The sequence below is a fragment of the Castanea sativa genome, chromosome 4 (assembly GCF_040712315.1).
Source record: "Castanea sativa cultivar Marrone di Chiusa Pesio chromosome 4, ASM4071231v1".
Lineage (NCBI taxonomy): Eukaryota > Viridiplantae > Streptophyta > Magnoliopsida > Fagales > Fagaceae > Castanea > Castanea sativa.
In genome coordinates, this window is record NC_134016.1 from 38,392,217 (window position 1) to 38,412,869 (window position 20,653).

At 34.3% G+C, this 20,653-nt stretch overlaps 2 protein-coding genes across 3 annotated transcripts; both read right to left on the minus strand.

Moving 5' to 3' along the window:
• Positions 1–36: 36 nt before the first annotated feature.
• Positions 37–4,815, minus strand: LOC142630628 (ubiquitin-conjugating enzyme E2 2-like). The gene is made up of 6 exons (XM_075804652.1): positions 4,533–4,815; positions 3,675–3,808; positions 3,512–3,537; positions 2,353–2,442; positions 2,175–2,263; positions 37–418 (listed from the first exon to the last, which is right to left on the minus strand). The coding sequence occupies exons 2-6, from the start codon at positions 3,797–3,799 to the stop codon at positions 290–292; spliced, it is 459 nt and encodes a 152-aa protein (XP_075660767.1). The 5' UTR covers positions 3,800–3,808; positions 4,533–4,815; the 3' UTR covers positions 37–289.
• A 9,523-nt stretch (positions 4,816–14,338) lies between these two features.
• LOC142633171 (WRKY transcription factor 72A-like) lies at positions 14,339–19,267 on the minus strand. Of its 2 annotated transcripts, none has more exons than XM_075807448.1 (5): positions 19,071–19,267; positions 17,636–17,704; positions 16,550–17,056; positions 15,796–15,909; positions 14,339–15,529 (listed from the first exon to the last, which is right to left on the minus strand). In XM_075807448.1, the coding sequence occupies exons 1-5, from the start codon at positions 19,182–19,184 to the stop codon at positions 14,588–14,590; spliced, it is 1,746 nt and encodes a 581-aa protein (XP_075663563.1). In that variant the 5' UTR covers positions 19,185–19,267; the 3' UTR covers positions 14,339–14,587. The 2 variants fall into 2 exon arrangements, with proteins under 2 accessions (XP_075663563.1, XP_075663564.1); XM_075807449.1 differs by having other exon boundaries at positions 17,636–17,701; positions 19,071–19,264.
• Between the last annotated feature and the right edge of the window lie 1,386 nt (positions 19,268–20,653).

Consider the following 20,653-nt stretch of genomic DNA (forward strand, 5'->3'; position numbering starts at 1 on the left):
CACGTATCTATAATGAAATCAGCCAGCAACTACAACTTTTATGTTGAATCAAATTCATAACAATTCAATGTAATGTGACAAGTAAATTCTATTTTACATGAGGATCAACAACACGCAATGCAGCAATTCATATTCAAATAAAACATTTGCTAAGTTTGTGATAGGATGACATGTGACATACAAGACAAAAGTTGATAAGTTTGCACAATGTTTTCTTAGAGAGCAATGTCATTTTAAACATGCCATCAAACGGACCCATGAGTGCCCCGACTAGCGCCCGATTATGGAGTTAGTCTGCTGTCCAGCTCTGCTCCACAATTTCCCTCACTCTTCGGTTGTACTCACGTTTGTTCTCGCTAAACATCCGAGCAGCTTCTGAATTTGCAGGAGAGTTGGGGTTGGGGTCACACAGCAGCGACTGCAATGAGATTATGAAAGCCTTTAAAGTTCTATCATATTGTTGGGGCTAATAACTCAATAGTTCTCTATAAAATGTTTGTGTTAGCAGCTTCATCAGATGATTTCTAATTACCATTTTAATATTTCAACTGGAATTGCCTACTCATTTTAAATTTTAAATGACATTGTTCCTCAACTACCGCCCCAGGCCCCCACCCCATCCTAACCCCCCCCACCCCCAAAAAAAAAAAAAAAGACTTTGAAATGTATGCATTGCATGACAGCAGGCATAGATTGTGATTAGTGGGGTCTAAAATTCAATGTCATATCCATCATTGCTGCTTGCATTTATTACATGGTCCCAGCAATGCTATATTTCTAACAATGGGGTCGTAATTGTAAATATGGTCACAAATGGAGGAACATGTCCTTCATAGAGGCCCCTTCCAATATATGACTCCTATTCTGAAACTGAATGCTTGCCCCTCCTACCCATGTCTTTCAAATTTGAAGCAACTCCCAAAGGTAATGACACATAAGAGGGCAATGGCTAGCAGGCTAACTTGAATGACTCATGTATCAGTCCTACAACTATTTTACTTTTAAACATTGAATTACTTCAACTTTTTACCTCTAGAGTGCCCAGAGTTTAACTGAAGTACTAATTTAAATCTTACACAGTCAAGCATTCTGTTAAGGTACTGCTTTTTTTTTTCTTTTTTTTTTTAATATGGGATGGGGGGGGGAGGGGGAGATGGTCAGAAAAACACTAACAAAATTGTGAAGGTATATATATACACTGATGACAGGTCAGATTTAAATCTTCCTGAACAAAAATGGGTGAGGTGAGAAAAGAATCTAAAAAACTCTATACATGGGCCTGATGAATGCTGTACCGTGACATTGGTCAACCAAAAAAACAGAAAAATATGTGAAAAAAGCCCATAGTTGTCAAGATATCAACAAAACACCATATTTAAGAAGGATCAACAAACCCTTTAAATGCAAAAAAATTTATATCATCAGTAATATATATATACACACACACTTAATAAAGCCCCTTTACTTCACTTTTTGATAATGCTCCACATGGAAGAAGGATAAACGAAATGGTGATCAGGTTGAAATGTCAGAATACATATTAATTGCACAGATGGACATGCAATAAATGCACAAAGCACATGGTATGGAATACTTTTCACTTGAAAATAAAGTCAATAGAGGAATTTTATAAGAAAAAAGGTCAGTTGAGGAAGGCAGCAGCAATTGTGTGGAGTGAGGAACAATCCCAGTGCTGATCCTAAAACAGAAGGGTCTCAGGAGAGGTGATTTGCAAATGGTTCTAAACTTCAAGTCTTCAACAAATTACAATGTACCTATGCATGTTTTATAAGCATGCCCGTGTCCACATACATTGAAACAGAAAGAAACCTACCAGTCTTGCTCACTCAACAATGGCATAGAAGCTAACTACTGAATGGCATCTTTTAAAATTAAACCAAACTTCATGATTTATGTATGAAGTGCATCTGCTTTGCTTATCAATAAGCTTAGAGTCAGATTTCATAAATCATTTCACAACTACCAAGATGGAAAGTCATGAATGGTAGACGATAAAGTGGTCTCAATGGTGAGCCCAAATGAGAACCAATAAAAATCTGCAGCTCAACTATTGTGAAATGTTGTGCCTATAGCATTACTCTTTTGCTTATTAATAAAAAAAATATCAAATGGGAAGCAATACTACAACCACAATATTAAACATTATACCATACCTGGATAGATGTGAGTATAGCTGCCACATCATATATAGGACTCCACTGGTTTTGTAAAATGTCCAAACAAATACTTCCATCGGCATAGACTGGCCAAATTTTCAAAAGAAAAAATTGAAGTCAGAAACCCTAACTTACGTAAGATATAATATGTAAGACAGTTCCTTATCCAACTTACTATTTGGATGAAACATTCGAGAAACAAATCGCACTGTAGGTGGTTTGTTTGGGTAGTCCTCTGTGAACTGCAGAGTCAACTTGAACGTGCCTGAATAACTCAAACGAAAATTCTTTTATGTAGATTTAGATGGCTTTAAGATAATTTTAACAGAAATCAGCATAGCTCCCGCTTTCACAGAGGGAGGAGGACAGATACACACTAACCAAAATAACCCTCCCCTACCTCCCCCCAAAAAAAGGGAAAACCAACCAGCAGATTATTCTTGTTCTATATTAAACAGATGGATAATACAAATGATTCAAGAACTGAAAGCAACTGGCCTACAATTAAATTATCTACAATGATCTAGCTAACAAGCAATAAAAATTTAGTAATATTCCATTCAACTTTATATGTGCACTTATCTGCACTCTATTTTTAGCATCCAATATACAGGGATGGCACTAGCAACACAAGAATGTTGGTCAAGTGATACTTTTATTTTTTTGGTCATATGAACATATTGCCACATAATTATGCACTCTATTTTTAGCATCAAATATACAGCGATATGGCTCAAGCAACACAAGAATGTCGGTCAAGTGATACTTTTATTTTTTGGTCATATGACCATATTGCCACATAATTATGCAACTGTGCACCTCACGAATTGGAAAAACTAGCACTCACATACTGCTGTTCATGCGTCATATATACTTAAAAATAATTATTCCAAAATCCATTAGATTAGAATCCATATATATGCAATACAATCAATTATAGATAAAATTCAAATTATCAAAAAAAAAATTATAGATAAAATTCCATAAACAATGAAATTAGCACATGACTTACTAAAAAGAACCATCATTAATTTAAAATCAGACTACAGACACACAAACATATAGCATATGCTGCTCAGTGACAGGCTATATATATTTAAGGGCATTTAGCATTCTCCCAAATATGAATTATTCGAATGTGTAAAACATTGGCTGAATAATATGGATTATAGTGAAAAGTAGTAATTATTTAAACTGTACATCAGCAGTGTAGATTTCCACAGGATGTTGAAACATTTAGGAAATGTATCAAATAAAATAACACAGATGTAACCCATTTCACAAATGTACTGTAATCTTTTCAACAAAAAACTTCGGTGCAAGGATTTACTCACCTCCATCCCACGGTGTATCATCAGGACTGCAATCCAAACCAGACAAGAAACCAGAAATGGTTTATCCAACCGTACTTAAACATACTTGAAAAATGAAAAGAAATAGTTAAACAACTTAGGAAGAGCACAGGAAGAGATTTTATGCACATTATCCCCAGCTTACCCAAAAATTACAGCATTCCAAAGCATTATATTGTTATCTTGGGGTGCCCCGCTGATTCCTGCAGGTGGGTCTTGTTGCAATCTCTTAAAATCTCTCATCAGCCTCTTCCTAGATGGAGTCGACATCGTTAACACCTAAAATCCCACCAAGCAGAGAAACAATAAACAAACAAAACCCAGTTTAGAATAAGTCACCCAAACAATAAAAAATTAGCCGCATTTACAAAAATGACTCAGGTAGATGACTATGAAAACTACACAACAGTGCATCTCAATTTGACAGCAACGCAAAAGAGTAATACAGTAAGGCTTTCGTTAATGGGTGCTGAAGTGCAAAAATTAATTTAAAAAAAAATACCCACGTGAGTTCCTTAAAAAGGCTTATCGATTTCAATGAAAATCTTAACCTTAACCAATGCATTTCTTCAGCACTCAGCTAACCGGATCCATACAGTAATTACATTTACATACAAAAATTTTCCCAGTCACAAAATTCCCAATTTGACCATGACAATAGAATTGAAATTAAGCTGCACAAACAAGAAACCCAGTACAAAACCACGATTTGATTGTACAAAAGAAGCTCCAAAATCGGATTTTTCGGCTGGATTCATGAAAATTCTTTACTATTAACCCTATTAATTAAATATATTTAAAAAATTCAACAAAAAAAATAATATAACCCTACTACTACTCAGGCAAATTAGGGTTTTTTTTTTTTGAAAAATTACGTTCAATAAACACAAAAATTAGATCATTTTGTGTGTTTCTTTCTCTCTATAATCATCGTATACTAAAGCAAGCAAATGAAAAACGAGTACATGAGAAATTATATGCGAAAGAAATTGAAAAGTCAGACCTGGAAATCGAATGGAAAGAGAAGCTTGGAGAAACTAAAAAAAGCTAGGGTTTGCGATCCGTGTGTGGAGGAGAAAGAGCATGCAGTAGTGGGAAATCGTTAGGATTTTTCGTAACTCGATCAGATCGAATCGAAGCCACAAAAGAAAGAAACAAAGGAAGAAAGAGAGAGAGAATCTAAGAAAGAGAGAGAGAGATTTGTTAGAGGAAAGAAATTAGAGATGTTATTGGGGTTGTCCCCACTTGGCAACTCTCTCTTTTTTTTCTTTTGTTTATTTATGGCCGACGTATTTATCAATCTATACTTTATTTATTAGTAATAATTATTTTATGGAAAATGTTAATAGATGTTTTTAAGGAAATAATTATCAATTTATTTAAAGAAAATTTTTATCAAAAACAAAAAAATAATTAATTTTTTGATAATTTTTTATTTTTCATAAAAATTAAGTTAAAATTTTCATAAAATAAATTATTAACTATTACTCTTAGGGCACCGGTTAGAATAGCCCTTAATTTATCCTACCTTTTTAAATATAGATGCATCGAAAATACGGCACATTTGGGCAGTGTGCTTGTGTTTGTGCTTGTGTTTGTGCTTGTGTGTGTCTCACTATTACCCACTTACGTGCTGTTCTATTCATGATAATGACATTTACAATAGATTTTTTTTTTTTCATATATTATTATATTGTTAAGTGTATTGCATCATTTTGGCATACATCCAAAAAGTTTATTCTAAAGTTATAAATGAATTTGACTAAATGGATTATTAAAAATTTATGATTTTTATTTTATTTTATTTTGAATTCGAACCAAAGTTTAGATATTAAAAAAAAACTATATTATATGTCCAATTTTAGGTTTTTTTTTTTTTTTTGTTCGAAGGAGAGCTTGTGACAAATTATTAAATTAACTTATTCTTTTTTTATAAATAATAAATACCACAGCCAAGAACTTTGGATCTCATCTAGCACATTTAGGTGTTTCCAATAAAGATGTTTAAAATTCAAATTTAGCCCTAAGATGCTGATGTTCTATTTTCTTTGCTAGGGTTACAGCCTCATTTAAAGAATATAGAGTTTGTAAGAATACCTGATCTCGGATGGACACTCGTAGCCCATGTACAAATCTAGATATTCGTTGATCTTCAGTCTCTTCTAGATCATTGCGATTTGCAACCGGTCAAACTCCTCCATGTACTCATTAATTGTCCGGATACTCTGCCTACAATCGTAGTACTGTCTAAACAACACTTGCTAGTAATTTGGCTATAAGAACCGTTCTGCCATTAGCCCCTTCATCCTCCTCCATGATTATATCTTAAGCTTCCTCTCACGGGTACAATTTAACTGAACACAATTCCACTAGGCAGATGCTCCACCCTTCAATTTGTATGCCATTAAACACAACTGCTTGTCATTTGAAGTATTCATATAATCGAAAAACTTCTTAACCTCACTAACCCAATCTAGATACTCTTCAATGGAGACATTACCATTAAAGGATGGTTATCCTACCTTCATACGATAGTCCCTCTACTTCTTATAATCTCAACCATTGTCCTCGCAAGACCACAACGATTCTCAAGGACTCCTTCTGCATACTCTTCATACTCACACTTCTCATCGTTATAGTCTTGCTGCCTATTTCGATTGGGACCGTGATAAGGAGGGCCACGCACTTGGTTATCACATCGCTCTTCATCATTACAATTAGGGTTTTGGGCAAGAAGGGCAACGACTGCTTCCTAAATCCCACGCAATTCTTGTTGGGTCTGTTCACAAAACTATTGATTGTTTTCACAAAATTGTTGAGTCTTTTCATGAAATTGTTGAGTCTTTTCACGAAACTCATAGAACTTAGTCCTAATAAGGACTGGGTTGTTGACATTGTCATTGCTGTTGTTGTTATGGTGGTCACTATCTCGCTCGTTAGCCATCAGACCAAAGTATGTCAAGACTCTAATACCAACTGATGTCGCAAAAGCCTAAAAGAAAGAGAGAAAGAGAATCTAAGAGAGAGAGAGAGAGAGAGAGAGAAATTTGTTAGAAGAAAGAAAATAGAGATGTGATGTTCTATTCATGATAATGACATTTACAACAGATTTTTTTTCCATATATTATTATTAAATTGTTGAGTGTATTGCTTCATTTTGGCATACATTGAAAAAGTTTATTCCAAAGTTATAATTGAATTTGACTGAATGGATTATTAAAAAATTAAGCCAAAAAAAGTGTTAAAATTTATGATTTTTATTTTGAATACAAACCAAAGTTTAGTTTATATAAAAAAAAAAACTAAATTATATGTCCAATTTTAGTTTTTTGTTTTTTTGTTTGAATGAGAGCTTATTGCAAATTATTAAATTAACTTATTCTTTCCTATAAATAATAAATACCACGGCCATGAACCTTGGATCTCATTTAGCACATTTAGGTGTTTCCAATAAAAATGTTTAAAATTCAAATTTTTTCATTATAACTATTGAATTTAATTATATATATATATTAAATACCATGAATAAAAAATTTTACTCCTTCAAATAGCTATGTTAATTGTTAATAATTAAATTATAATTGAAATTATATTATTTTAGTTGATTAGTTAGAGTGATATTCGTTTATAAACATATATGTAAGGACACGATTTGCTCTCAAAACCCAAATGAAGGGTCAATGGTCCAAAGAGCCCAAAACAATGAATTTGTTAGAGAATGTGCTTAAAGATGAACTTTCAATGATTTAAGTGGATAATAGTTATAGTAGGTTAAAACAAACAGTTTTAAGTAAGAAAAGCTCTTCTCGGCCAAGTTCGAGAATGGTTTATTCTTATATATTTCTCTTAAACTTATACAAAATTACAGTTCTTGAGTTTACAGTGATTTTTTCTTAGATTTTCTGATCATCCCCTCTGTAATGGGGTTTTTCTCCTTTATATTCTCCTACCTTCCTTCATCTCAACCCTCCACGTGTAGATCAGATTGCTAGTTTTGATACTTGTCCCATCAACACCTTCTTGAAGTCTTTGTGGGTAGCTATAAGGCTGAATGTTACTGTTTAGGTATCACCTCCATATTAATGTGGCCAAGGGGTTAGCTACAGAGCATTCAATGCGGTGGTGGTGGTAGCAGCTTTCTTTTCAGATATTTCTCAAATCTCTTTTGTCTTATCCCTATTTGATATTTATCCTTGCCAACACGATTGTCTGTTGCCTTGTTCTTGATAAAGGGTATGACCTTTGACCCCTACTCTGTTTAGCCAAGAAGGTACTTTTCTTCGGACAACATTTCCAACTCCTTATGACTAGACTTCTTTCATGGTCCATTAACCTATATACCTTCATTAGTATTTACCTATCCTCGAGCTATCTGATATCCTCGGGCACAGCCCACTGCACAATACCTCTATCTGGGCCCTCCATCCCTACAATATAAATATTATTTTTTTTATCAACCTTGTATATTAAGAATTATATATAATTTATAATACAAAATGGGTTATTTATGTATTTTACACATACCTATATATTAAATTAATGCTCATATTTGTGAGTCGTTCATGAACACATTATTACAGTTGAACTTGGATCATTTAACAATTGAGCTTAATTTGAACTTTAGTTTGGTTCGATTTCCATATAAAGGAACATAAATGATTTTTTTTTTCCAAGTCAAGCCCGACATTCATTTGTAGCCCTAGTTTCTTCATTCCAAACTCTCTCATCTCTATACTAATTGCTAATACCAACTTGTCTAGCTCAAGTGCAGCCCTATCGGTAAAAGTATATGGATGCATGGCATCAGGGCCGGCCCTAGGCTTAGGCCAATTAGGCCATTGCCTAGGGCCCCCCTTACTAGAGAAGGCCCCAAATTTGGGGGCAAATTTTATTTATTTATTTTTTATATATAAATATTTTTGAGAGATATTAAAACATTTTAGTTTACAATTTTTTTTCACTATTAAGAAGGCTCAAAGAATTGAGTAATGCTAGAGATATAGATAAAACAAATTTAAATAAACAGGTCTTACAAATAGACGTGTTACTAATCACAAGTAATTCAAATAGGAAAATGTTAAAAATACTATAAATTTTATTTATTTAATTATTTTTATACAAGATAAAAATTCTACTCTAACCTAATTTAAGTGTATGTGTGTGAAACTCTCTTCTAGAAACTTAAATCTCGGCCATTGCCTCCCACACTCCACAAGTAGGTGGTCTTCATAACTTTTATAATATGATGTAATAATGAATATGATAAGTAGATTTCAACAAACTATTGAATGCATTTTTGAATAAATATTTGTGATTGGTGATATATCTTTATAATTCTCATATTGTAAATTTTATAATATTTCTAGTACTTTTGTTAGCTTCATGTCATTGATCACATTCATTACAACACTAATTTATAGTAAAATTCGTTATAATTTTAGCATTTTCTAAATAAAAAAATCATATTAAAAATTAAAAAGAATGGATTTAAAAAAAATTATTATATAAAATGCTAGTTAAATATTATTTAAGTGATAACATAAAGGCTCCATTTAAAGATTTCGCCTTAAACCTCCGAAATGCTTAGGCCGGCCCTGTATGGTATGTTGAGCATGAGCGGAAGAAATAAATTAGATGCATAACTTTGTCAATTAAGTGCCCTGCCGAAGATAAACATTTCTCTGATTTTCGACCATCCAAGAAGTATCAATGTTCGACCTGTATAATGTCTCGAATCCATACAATGAAAAGCGCTGAACTTCAACAAATCGATTTGTATCTTTCCTGTCAATAAGTCAATGACTCAATGTGCACAACAAAGCTGCTATATAGCCTATAGGCTGCCCTGCGCGGTCTTGGATAATGATGCCAATTAACAAATCGATTTGTTGCATTTTTTTTTTTTCACTTTTTAATTGCTTGCCATCCACACGCTATCTATTAGTAGCCATAAGCCAAGCAATCCCAAAAGTGCTTGGGCGATGGTCTCTAGTTCTTGATGGTAGATAGGGTAAATTAATTAAGGTCATCATAGAGGATGTGCTTACATGTGAGGATCTGGTTTCTAGGATGAATATCGAGGCTTGCTCTCCATGCAAACGTTTTAATCTTGGGCAGAGAATATGCTCAGGTACAAATCAATGTCCAACGTTGTATCTAGATTATCAAAGTAGGATCTCCATAAAACTTCCATAACCCCAAGGTTAACCACGACCTTAAGGCCCAAAATGCAAACCCCATATTTTGTCGCATTGTTGGTACTATCTTAACTATATGTTAAAGCAACCACACCAGTCTATGGATAGTCTTGCAAAATACAAAAAAAAATAGCTCTTTTTACACATTTTGACCAAAAAAACACCCACATCAGTGGATGTAAAATTGTGCAAAATTGTATATAAAATATTCAAGAGCTATAGTAGCCGTGCATATATACACGATTACTATAGCTCTTCTATACATTATTTTAATAATTTCTAATTTCGCTCCTTTTTTTCTATCTCTTCTCCATTTACAAAACCAATGCCCTCATCATCTGCTTCTTCCTCTGATACACACACTCCCACAAACAAAATCAAAAATCAACCACAAAATCAACCACAAACACCACAAAACCAAACACACCCACACACGGACACCCCAACGGATACAGAGAGAGTGGACCGGCACTTGTGGCGGATCGGTGTGCTTGGATCGGAGTTTCAGATCGGCGTGCTTGGATCGGCGTCCTTCTCGCTGTGCTTGGGTCAGAGTTCTTCTCATCGTGCTTGGATCGGAGTTTCAGATGTAAATTTCATATCGGCGTTTGGATGGAAATTTTAGATCGGCGTTTGAATTTCAGATGGAAATTTCAGCTTGAACAGAGTTTCAGATCGGGGCCGAGAGAGAGGAGATTTCAGAGAAGAAAAGATGGAAATTTCAGCTTGAACGGTGTTGTGAATTTCAGATGGAAATTTCAAAGAAGACTCTAGAATAAAGTCTTGTGAGTGGAGAGAGAGGGTTTGAGATAAAATAATAAAAAAAAAGTGAGCAAATGATTATTTAAATAAAACAGACGATAGAATAGATAAACTGATGTGAGTGATTTATAAAAGTGGGTGTGTAAAATAGAAAAAGTAAGTTTTTAGTGTAAAATAGAAGAAAAATTTACACTAATTGATGTGGTTGCTCTTACTCCATTGAAATACATTTTCCATATGATGTTTTCCATTATTAATGTATATCCTGAATACAAATCTGTAGTCCCAAAAATTTTGATGGCAACAAGGAAGTCATTGTTAATCTTTCCTTAATGACGCGATATTCTCTACACCGCCATTGTTAATGATTAAATCACAGATCCTCTTATTGATGGTGCAACATGCTCAGAAGATTTGATTTCGCTGATCACTGTAATCCACCCTTGGTATGAGCAACAACCTCTGAATCACTAAAGACCTCCCTAATGGCACGCCTTCCTCATCTTCTTGGACCTCATTGGGATCATAAACATATGGATCAACATCATTATACTCTTCTTCACCCTCCTGTTCATCCTCTGCCTCGCCCTTTTTTGCTACTACTAGATTCATGTGGCTCTCTTAGGGCAAGTACTAGACTGCTACCTTAGTCCTCCACACTTGTAGCACTTATTCCCAGATGGCTTTGCATAGGGATTGGTGTTTCCTTTCAGCTATATTGTGGATCCTGCTACCGCCACCTTGGATTGGTTGACACCACTATTCTTCCTAACCACGAGTTGTGATCGTGGTGTAAACATAGGCTATTTCCTTTATTGGATGTGGAACTGGATGACTCTAAAATGCATTTGGAAAACTTTGAACTTGCCATGAAATGCTGATATTCTATTTTCTTTGCTAGGGTTACATCCTCATTTAAGGAATACAGAGTTTGTAAGGATACCCGATCTCGGATGGATAACCGTAGTGTACAAATTTGGATATTTGTTGATCTTCAGTTTCTTTCAGATCATTGTGATTTGCTAACCGGTCAAACTCCTCCATGTACTCATTAACTATCCGGTACTCTGCCTACAATCCTGGTACTGTCTGAACAACACTTGTTGGTAATTTGGAGACAAAAACTGTTTTGTCATTAGCCTCTTCATCCTCTTCCATGATCATATCTAAAGCTCTTTCTCACATGTACGGTTTAACTGAACATGATCCCACCAGGCAGATGCTCCACCCTTCAATTTGTATGCCACTAAACACACCTGCTTGTCATCTAGAGTATCCATATAATCGAAAAACTTCTCAACCTCATTGACCAAATCCAGATGCTCTTCAATGGAGACATTACCCTTAAAGGATGGTAATTCTACCTCCATACAATATAATCCCTTTATTCCTAATAATCTCTACCATTATCTCTCATAGGACCACGGTGATACCCAATGACTCCTTCTGCATACTCTTCGTCCTCACTGTTCTCATCGTTATAGTCTTGCTGCCTGTTCTAATTGAGGCCACGATGGGGAGGGCCACGCGCTCAGTTATCACGTTGCTCTTTGTCATCACAATTAGGGTTTCAGGCAAGAAGCGCAACAAGTGCTTCCCAAATCCTACACAGTTCTTGTTGGGTCAATTCACGAACTATTGATTGTTTTCATGAAATTGTTGAGTCTCTTCACAAAACTCGTAGAACTCAATCCTAGTGAGGATTGGATTGTTGAGGTTGTCATAACTGTCGTTGTTGCGGTGGTCACCGTCTCGCCCATTAGCCATTAGATCAGGGTTTTGTCAAGGATCTGATACCAACTAATGTCGCGGAAGCCTGAAGAAAGCACACACGATACTCTTTTTGATGGAAAGAAACTAAACTATTAGTTTATGGGTAGTAAACTCGAATCCACAAAGGGTTCCTTGAATCAACAAAGTGATAAACTTTAATCCACTAAAGAAAAGTTTGAGAAAAACTCTACAATTTTATTGATAATAATCTCTCTTGCCATTGACAGCTACAAAACATATAAATACTGAGAAAATAAAACCTTAAGATGATTAGGAAACATCTGAAACCCTAATTCGCACTAATTATATGATTAGGTGACAAAATACCAAAATTAACCAAAAATTGCAAAATTAAGTTAAATGCAAAATCATAAACTACTAACCTTAAGGGTCGTCTTAAAACAAGTGGAAATTTGTCTGATTTTTTAGTAAAAAGTTATTAAGAAAACAAAAATTACTGTAAACAGCAAAATTGCAGTTTTCGGGGCCTAAACGGAGTAATTTGCCAATTAAAGGGGGAACCTCATGGCAAAGCTACAATTATTGCTCAAAAGGCTGTTTTGCTTCAGCTTGCCAAATTTCATGCAATTCTGACTTCGAGACTCATGATTTCTACTAATGCATTTTTACCTTGTGCAATCATTTCAAACATGCACGAGAGTCCAGAAATGCCATGATGGTCTATTCTACATCACAAGATGACAATTTTAGCCATTAAATCTTAATTGGATTCTAGTCCCAACAACCCTTGTAGGGTCACCATGGTGAGAACCATAACTTGGTACCAAAAATGTATGGATATCCCTCTTGGTACCAATATATATAATGCATCATAATGCATCCTACAAAATATTACATCTCACTATGTACATCATAATGCATTTTGTACATTTTACTTTATATATTTCATTATGTAATGTGGTATATCATTCCACCATGCAATATTCCACTGGTTCACATTTTCTATATATCAAACAAAAAGACAAAAAACAATACATCATATCATGCAAGTAAAAATACGAAGTTCAGTAAATGTAGTGCATCCGAGGCTTTTCCAATATTATAAATATTGAGTTATGCTTTGAAAATAGTTACAACTCAATTATAGATCGAGCAAATAAGTGACCTTACTTCGGGTCCTAGTTACAACATGACAAAAGGAAAATTATATGAAAAGATTAGTAATCAAGAACCTTTGACCTTTTGAATGCGAAGTTGCAAAAAAAAAAAAAATAATAAATAACTACATTTTTTTCACCCTCAAACTTGAATCTTTGACCAGTCACAAAATAGGGTGTACAGTATTGCAAGGCCAGCAATACTTTTCCACTTCTGATTTGAAGGGAGAAAGTGATTAGGTGGTTCATCCATCATCATCATCTCTCATTGAAATCCAAGGATTTACAAGTTGAAGAAACTTAAGTGGTCGTTATCTCTTAAATTACGATGAGTGAAAATCTGCGTACGCTAGAATTGGGACTAGATAAGATGGAAGATCAAGACAAACCCTATTAAGTTGCACTAGAAAACAATGTGGAAAGCATATATGCTATAAAGTTTCTGTCACACGTTCAAGCTGAAAAAGAGCTGTCAAAGATGTCAAGTGGACGAAAAGATCAACAAAAAATCCAAATAATATCAATGAGTTGAAGTCTCAATTGTCATCTTCTTCACGGGTAAACCATATAAAAATGCTTATTAATTAATATGTTACATTGTTACTCAACTAGAGCTATTTAACATTATCATGAGGTCTTAGAATGTCATATACATGTAACATATTCCTGTCAACGGCGTTACTTGCTTAATCTCCAAAGACACTTCAAGGAACCCCTTCTAATTGGTGTATGAACTGTATTAACAATAAATAAATAAATATATATATATATATAACAATGTTGAATAAACCATTATAGTAAGTAGGGTTTAGTAGATGTTCTATTTCACATTTGGACAAATGAACAGTCATTTTTCCTTTGGATATGAATATAAGAAATATATATACAGTGTTGTTGTCGTGAACGCAATTGCAATGAGATAAAGAGTAAAACCATATGTTAGGTCAAACAAAGAATAATTTTCCAATCTTTATGTGAGGTAAGCTTTATCCACAATCTGTAAAATATGTATTCACATGCTTGCTGAATCGTCATAATATAGTTCCCAAAACATACATATCTGTTAGGAAAATAAGGAAAAAACTTATTCAAATTCTCTTGCTTGCTGTTACCATCCATCTTCATGCACAAATTTCTTTATCATACATCATTACAGGCCAATTAAGACAAAATAAACAACATTCTAATTGAGTATAATTCAAAACCCATTAATTTGTATGGTCTCTATGGTCACTAGGAGATGCAGATCCACTCTTGGAAGTAGATAACGGCAATGAAGGTGGTAGAAACATCAAACTTCCGGGCTGTGAATTTGTCGTTGATTGCGTTTCGTTTAAGAAGCTTGAGGCACATCCGTTCCCTTTAGGTGGAGATGCCGGGAAGGTAGTAGAAGGCGCTTGAAATAGCTCACTACCCCATCGTGATTTCTGGCCAAAATTATTATCTCCTCCACCATGATTTCCTAGGGCACCACCACTTGTAGCAGTACCTCCAGTGCCCATGATTGAAGAGAGTGCAGCTACTAAAGCAGATTGGAAACTTGGGTCAGCTGTGATTGCTTTGGTTGCAGCAGCAATGGCACTATTATCTTGTTGAGAGTGTTGAGGAGGAGTTGGGTTGGTCTTTTGCATGTAGGACTGATATATATTGTTTTCTATTTGTCTTCCAATAGGCAAGTTTCCAATTTGGTTCCTATTGTAGTAGGGTTGAGTACTGCCATAACTATGGAACCCATTGGCCCAAGACACTGCATTAGACTCAGAAGAACTAAAGTTGAGACTTGTGGAAGAATATCTTGGAGGGTAGTTTGAAGAAAGCCTATTAAAATGAGTTGAAGAAGAACAGGATGGAGCAGAAGTGAGATCAAGAGTGATTGTTGGGCATGAAGGTACAGATGATGAGAAAGACGAATTATTGGGTAAGTAGAATTGCTTTGATTTTATATCATCTGATAGATAATAGTTTAAGCCACTGGTGGCTAATGAGTTATGGCCAGGTAATTGGGAGCTTGATGATGAGCCGGACAAAAGCATTGAAGCCGCGGCTGAAGTGGTGGAAGCCATAGCAGTGGCTGACATAGGAAGTGGATGGTTGTGTGTTCCTTCGTAGGTGGTGATCAAGATGGTCATATCTTGGGCACATCTTTGCACCTGAAATTTCACACAAGCTAATTGTTAAAGGGAGTGCTAAATTTTTAAAAATAATTATCAATGTAATGGCTTTTGAAGTCTATTAATAAGATGAAATAAAATTGTTTATAGTTGTTAGATTAAATGTAATATTTCTTAACTTAAAATTTTAAAAAATTGTGAATTTAATCATTTAATTTAACACTAAAAGTTCTTTAATTATAGTTGGAATGAATTAGTAATAATGTATGTACTAATTTAAATGGTGATAACAATTTATGACGTACCTGTTTTCTTACTGGGCATGATGGTGCAATTGTGCATCGATAATATGCTCGAGGGCATGGGTTTCCTTTTGCAATCTTTTGTCCGTATTTCCTCCATTGGCATCCATCATTCATCTATATATTAAATTAAAAAAAATATGTAATTCAATCTCAATGGATAATATAGATATAGCTTTTAATACCAATCACCTCTCCCAGACTTCATATAAGTCAATTATTATTATTATTATTATTATTATTATTATTATTATAGAATTTCAAGTGATAACATTTGTTCCATGATAATTATTCTTTATTATTAGACCAAGACATCAATTGATTTATGATGTAGCCAGGTTTGAACTCCATATCTCTTATTCGATAAGAGTTCTCAGTTGAGTTAATTAAAATCCATTATATAAGTTGAGACTTTTTATCTTGGCTATTACCTATTTTTTACATTAATGTATCAATACAACTTAGCTTAAAGCATTACTGCTTAAGACTCAAAACTTAATGTATAAAATGTTGGGATAAAATTCTCTCCCATTAAATTCTTCAATTCTCTCCAATTTTAATTTAGATGTGGCATTTTTTAAAAATCAAATAAATTTCATATGTCTTACTTCTGACTAAAAATGGAAGAGAATTGAAGGTTTCAATGTTTTAAATTTCACATCTTTTACATCTAAATAAAAATTAGAGAGAAGTTTAAAATCAATGGGAGAGGATCTTTTTCCAAAAATGTCCATGAGGTGCATGATTAGATACTTACAGTTGGGGTATCACATCTGGCCCTCACACAAACCCTAGCTTTCTTTACAGGGTTTTGTTGTGGAGCTTCATCATCTCCACTTCTCTTGGGAGCTTTACTGGGTGCCCAAGTCTCTCCAGCTTCTTCCTTTACTTCTTCAGAACTATTAACGGAACTTTGATTTTCTATTGGTTTAGACAATTCCAATTTGCAGTCCAGTCCAAGACTTAGGCCTTCCTTAGTTTCCTCAGCTTCTTTCCATTGGGTAGAGACCACATTAATCTTTTCTTCCTTTTTTGTATCACTTAAAGTTCTTCCAAGCCTAAGGGAAACAAACTCGGGTTCTTCAATTTCTTGATGATTGTTAGTTGTATCCACAGATTTTCTCCCTTCTTGTTGAACAATGTCATGGAATTTCATTTGAAGGGTCTGGTAATCCTTCATCATTCGATCTAAATACTTCTTTAGCCTTTGATTTTCTTCCCTCATCTCACCCATTTCTGCTCTAGCAGATTGAAGCTGATCATCCTACATACATCCACATATATAATTAGAAGCTGATCATTTATTATCAATCATATTATCATGGACGAATTTTTATATTTTGTAAACCGGCATACATTACATCCCTTTCACATGAGGATAGATCCCACAAGTGTGAAACTCACCCCATGTAAGAAAGATGTTATATATCCTTCTTACACCCACTTCTCATGGAGAGAGAAAAAAACTATAAAATTTGTTATTAAACTTTAAAGATACTGGAATGCTATATAGGATTTGATTAGGCTTCACTTGCATGACATAAGATTTGAAATGAAAGTCTATTTTTTGTGAGGATCCTAGCTATGTGAAACATATTTAAACACCAAAGCCAAACTGATACACAAATTGAAGTAAACCCAATTGAATCATTTTAATATGCATGTTACATATGGAAGACTAAACTATATCACTTGCATTGTTACTTTGAGTTAGCATGCAATGCCAAACACAAATTATAACATGTGTTTATAACATGTGTTTATAATTTTTGAGTATATGTGTACACATTCATATATTCATCAATGTATGTGTGTGTGTATAAGATGATGAATTTTAATTAACCTGTTCCTTTCGGCTCGTAGAAGATGTTGAGTCAGGTTCCTTCAAGGATCCTCCCATGGGTGGCACCTGCTGAATCATCATAGTTAGAACAAACCCATACGAAGCAATTATACATGTAGGTGAATTAGAATACATATAATTGAAATCATAGGCATACATCTACACAGAGATATGTAAATGATAAGTAGTCCAACTACTGATAAGATTTAACACATGATGATCAGCGTATCTATGGCAGGATAATAGTTGAGGAAAAACCAGTACAAATTTGTGGTCGTGTGGAGGAAATTAAGTTCGAAAAGTAATTTTGTGTCGCACATCGTCATGGTCAAATTCTTACTAATCAAAAGTTTAGACTACGCATAAACCGTTAAAAAGACAGAAAGTTTTTTTTTTTTTTTTTTTAATTTTTTTTTTGAGAAGAACAGTAAGTCAATTAGGGTGACTAATTGGCAAGATATAATTGTGGCGGTTCCAACCATCATTTTCTTTTCAGTCCCACGAAAACCATCTATAGAAGTTGACTGATGGTTTGTCTCTCTTGATTAGAGATATAGGACCGATCATGCATTGATGATTCAAGGAATTTATTTTTTTGCGAAACAAGCAAATTGTTATTTGAAATTATATCACTCTTTTCTTTTCTTTTCTTTTCTTTTTTTTTTCTAAGAAACACAAATTCAACCTTTACTTCCGATAATATTGGAATAATAAGCTAAAGGGTAAAAAGTTGATTTATGCTTGATTTTATAGAAAACTTCTGTATTCCTGCTTGCTTCAGCTACCCTCTTGTTTATAGGTGTAGCTAGCTTCATATGATTTTCATGGCATGCATGGTCTTCTATTTCCAATTTGAATTACATTAAAACGAGCCCATCAAAAATATTAATCGATTTTTTATTTTTACAAGAAGTTATCACGGGTTGGAGTATGCATGAGAGGATTTCATGAAAGTAACAATCATGACCTTTAAACTGTCAATTTTCACAAATATAAGAAATCAAAAAGCTCATGATCAACATAAAATATAAAAGACTAGATATATGAATTAACTGAGTATTATTTCACCCATAAAGTAGTAGTTGCTGATTCTTTAGAAAAATCTTGATACCATAAAAGAACTCAGGAGTTTTTTCTTAAAGATTAAGGTTTAAACACAGATTTGAACTTGTTTGGGAGATCATACTATGTATAAGGTTCATGAACAATTGTATAAGAGAATAATTTTCCCTTTGCAGACCAAAGTGATGGCTTTCAACTTTGAAAAATCTTACTAATATTGGATTGAAAAAATTAGAGAGAAAAAAAAAAACACACACACAGAGATAGAAAATTTCAAATAGATTCTCATAAGTGTTTGAGCCAAAAATATCTAAAATCAAATCGATAATTAGATATTCCAGAAAACATGAAAAGAAGAAGAAGAAGGCTTCACCTTGATTACAATACTCTCTTCTTTACATCCTTCTTCATGAGCACTAGATTCATTTCTTTTCTCCTCGTTAACTCCACCTCCAGGACTAGATCTCTCCTTATTAGCAGCCTCCATGTATAGCTCTTTATCCTCTTATGTTTTTTCTTCAAACTTGATTCTCTGGGTCTCAAATTGCTCCTCTTCTTTTATAGACAGCACGAAGTATTTGACTCCGTTTAGAAAGAAAAGGCAAAAATGTTCAAACTCACAGCTTTACAATCCAACAAAGACACAAAAGGTCAACAGCCCAATCCAATTGCATTTTAATAACATTCGTACTTATATTTATATACATTAGTTTATGTATTCTTAACCAAATATGGAAGAATTCAACTTCAACGTTTGAGATAACATGTCAGAGAGAGAGAGCTCTTTAAGCCGCAATGCTCGGACCCCACGTAATACCGCTATCATCGTTGAAGTTTCGTACATTACAAAAGTCACATGGGAATTGGTTCTCGGTCAAAGTTTTGCTACCAACGTGTTGCCACCGGTGGCCTGAGTTTTTCTCAGGTGGGGTAGGGTATGGTTTTTATAGGAAGAAAGATTTAGGTCAAGTAAATTAATTACCAAAGAAGACAAAAGATGATTAAGGTCAAGCATGGCCCATGGGGTTTAGAAATGGTTGCTCCTTTGTCCATGCATTCAACTTTAGTAACGTACCATCAGAGGGTCAATTGGAGTGAGAATCCCGTGTGCTACTCTTAGGCCTTAGCTTTTGGACCCTATATCACTCATTCAATTGGCAATTGTTACTCATGCTCAAAATAATTGATTGTACAAAAAATGTCAATTCCATTCCGTTGTGGCTGGAACAATGGGTTTAACTCATGCTCAAAATAATTGATTGTACAAAAAATGTCAATTCCATTCCGTTGTGGCTGGAACAATGGGTTTAACTTTAACCTCTGATCATGACTCATTTTGTCTTAACAAGTAATTTCGTACAAATTCAAGGCTCGTATACTGTGTACGTAGTTGGGATAATCTGGGTGTAAAGTTATTTTTAAATTAATGAATGATGGAGGGAAGCTCTCATGGGAGGTCGGAAATTTAGGATCCATACACACGAAGAGCACGACACCATCATTGGAGTGGTGATAATCGATGAGCACTCCAAAGATTAAGTCAGTAAAATAGTAGAAAATGAGTGAGTAAATTTTTTGTTCAGGGATGCATAACTCCAAAGGTGTATTGGTATGGGGGCATTTATATCCTTCATTTGCATGTGCTGGATTGGTAGAAACCATCGTAACCTCACTTTACTACTTTCGGCAAATGTGACACGCATATGCCTGTTTCATTGGTTTGGACGCCCTTCCTAAATGGTTGAGATTCCTGCTAAAAGAAAAGTGCAAACATCTTGTTAATTAAGTGTGTGGTTAAGGGTAATAAATGTGATATTAACTAATTTGATTTTTTGATCTGCTTTCTAGGCCACTCTTGACAGGTCGTGGAGAACGAAATGCCATCCTAAGGTAAAGTTACCACCTTTTCCCTAGGGTTATGTGACACTTGCTCATATATTGGTTTGTAGGTTTATT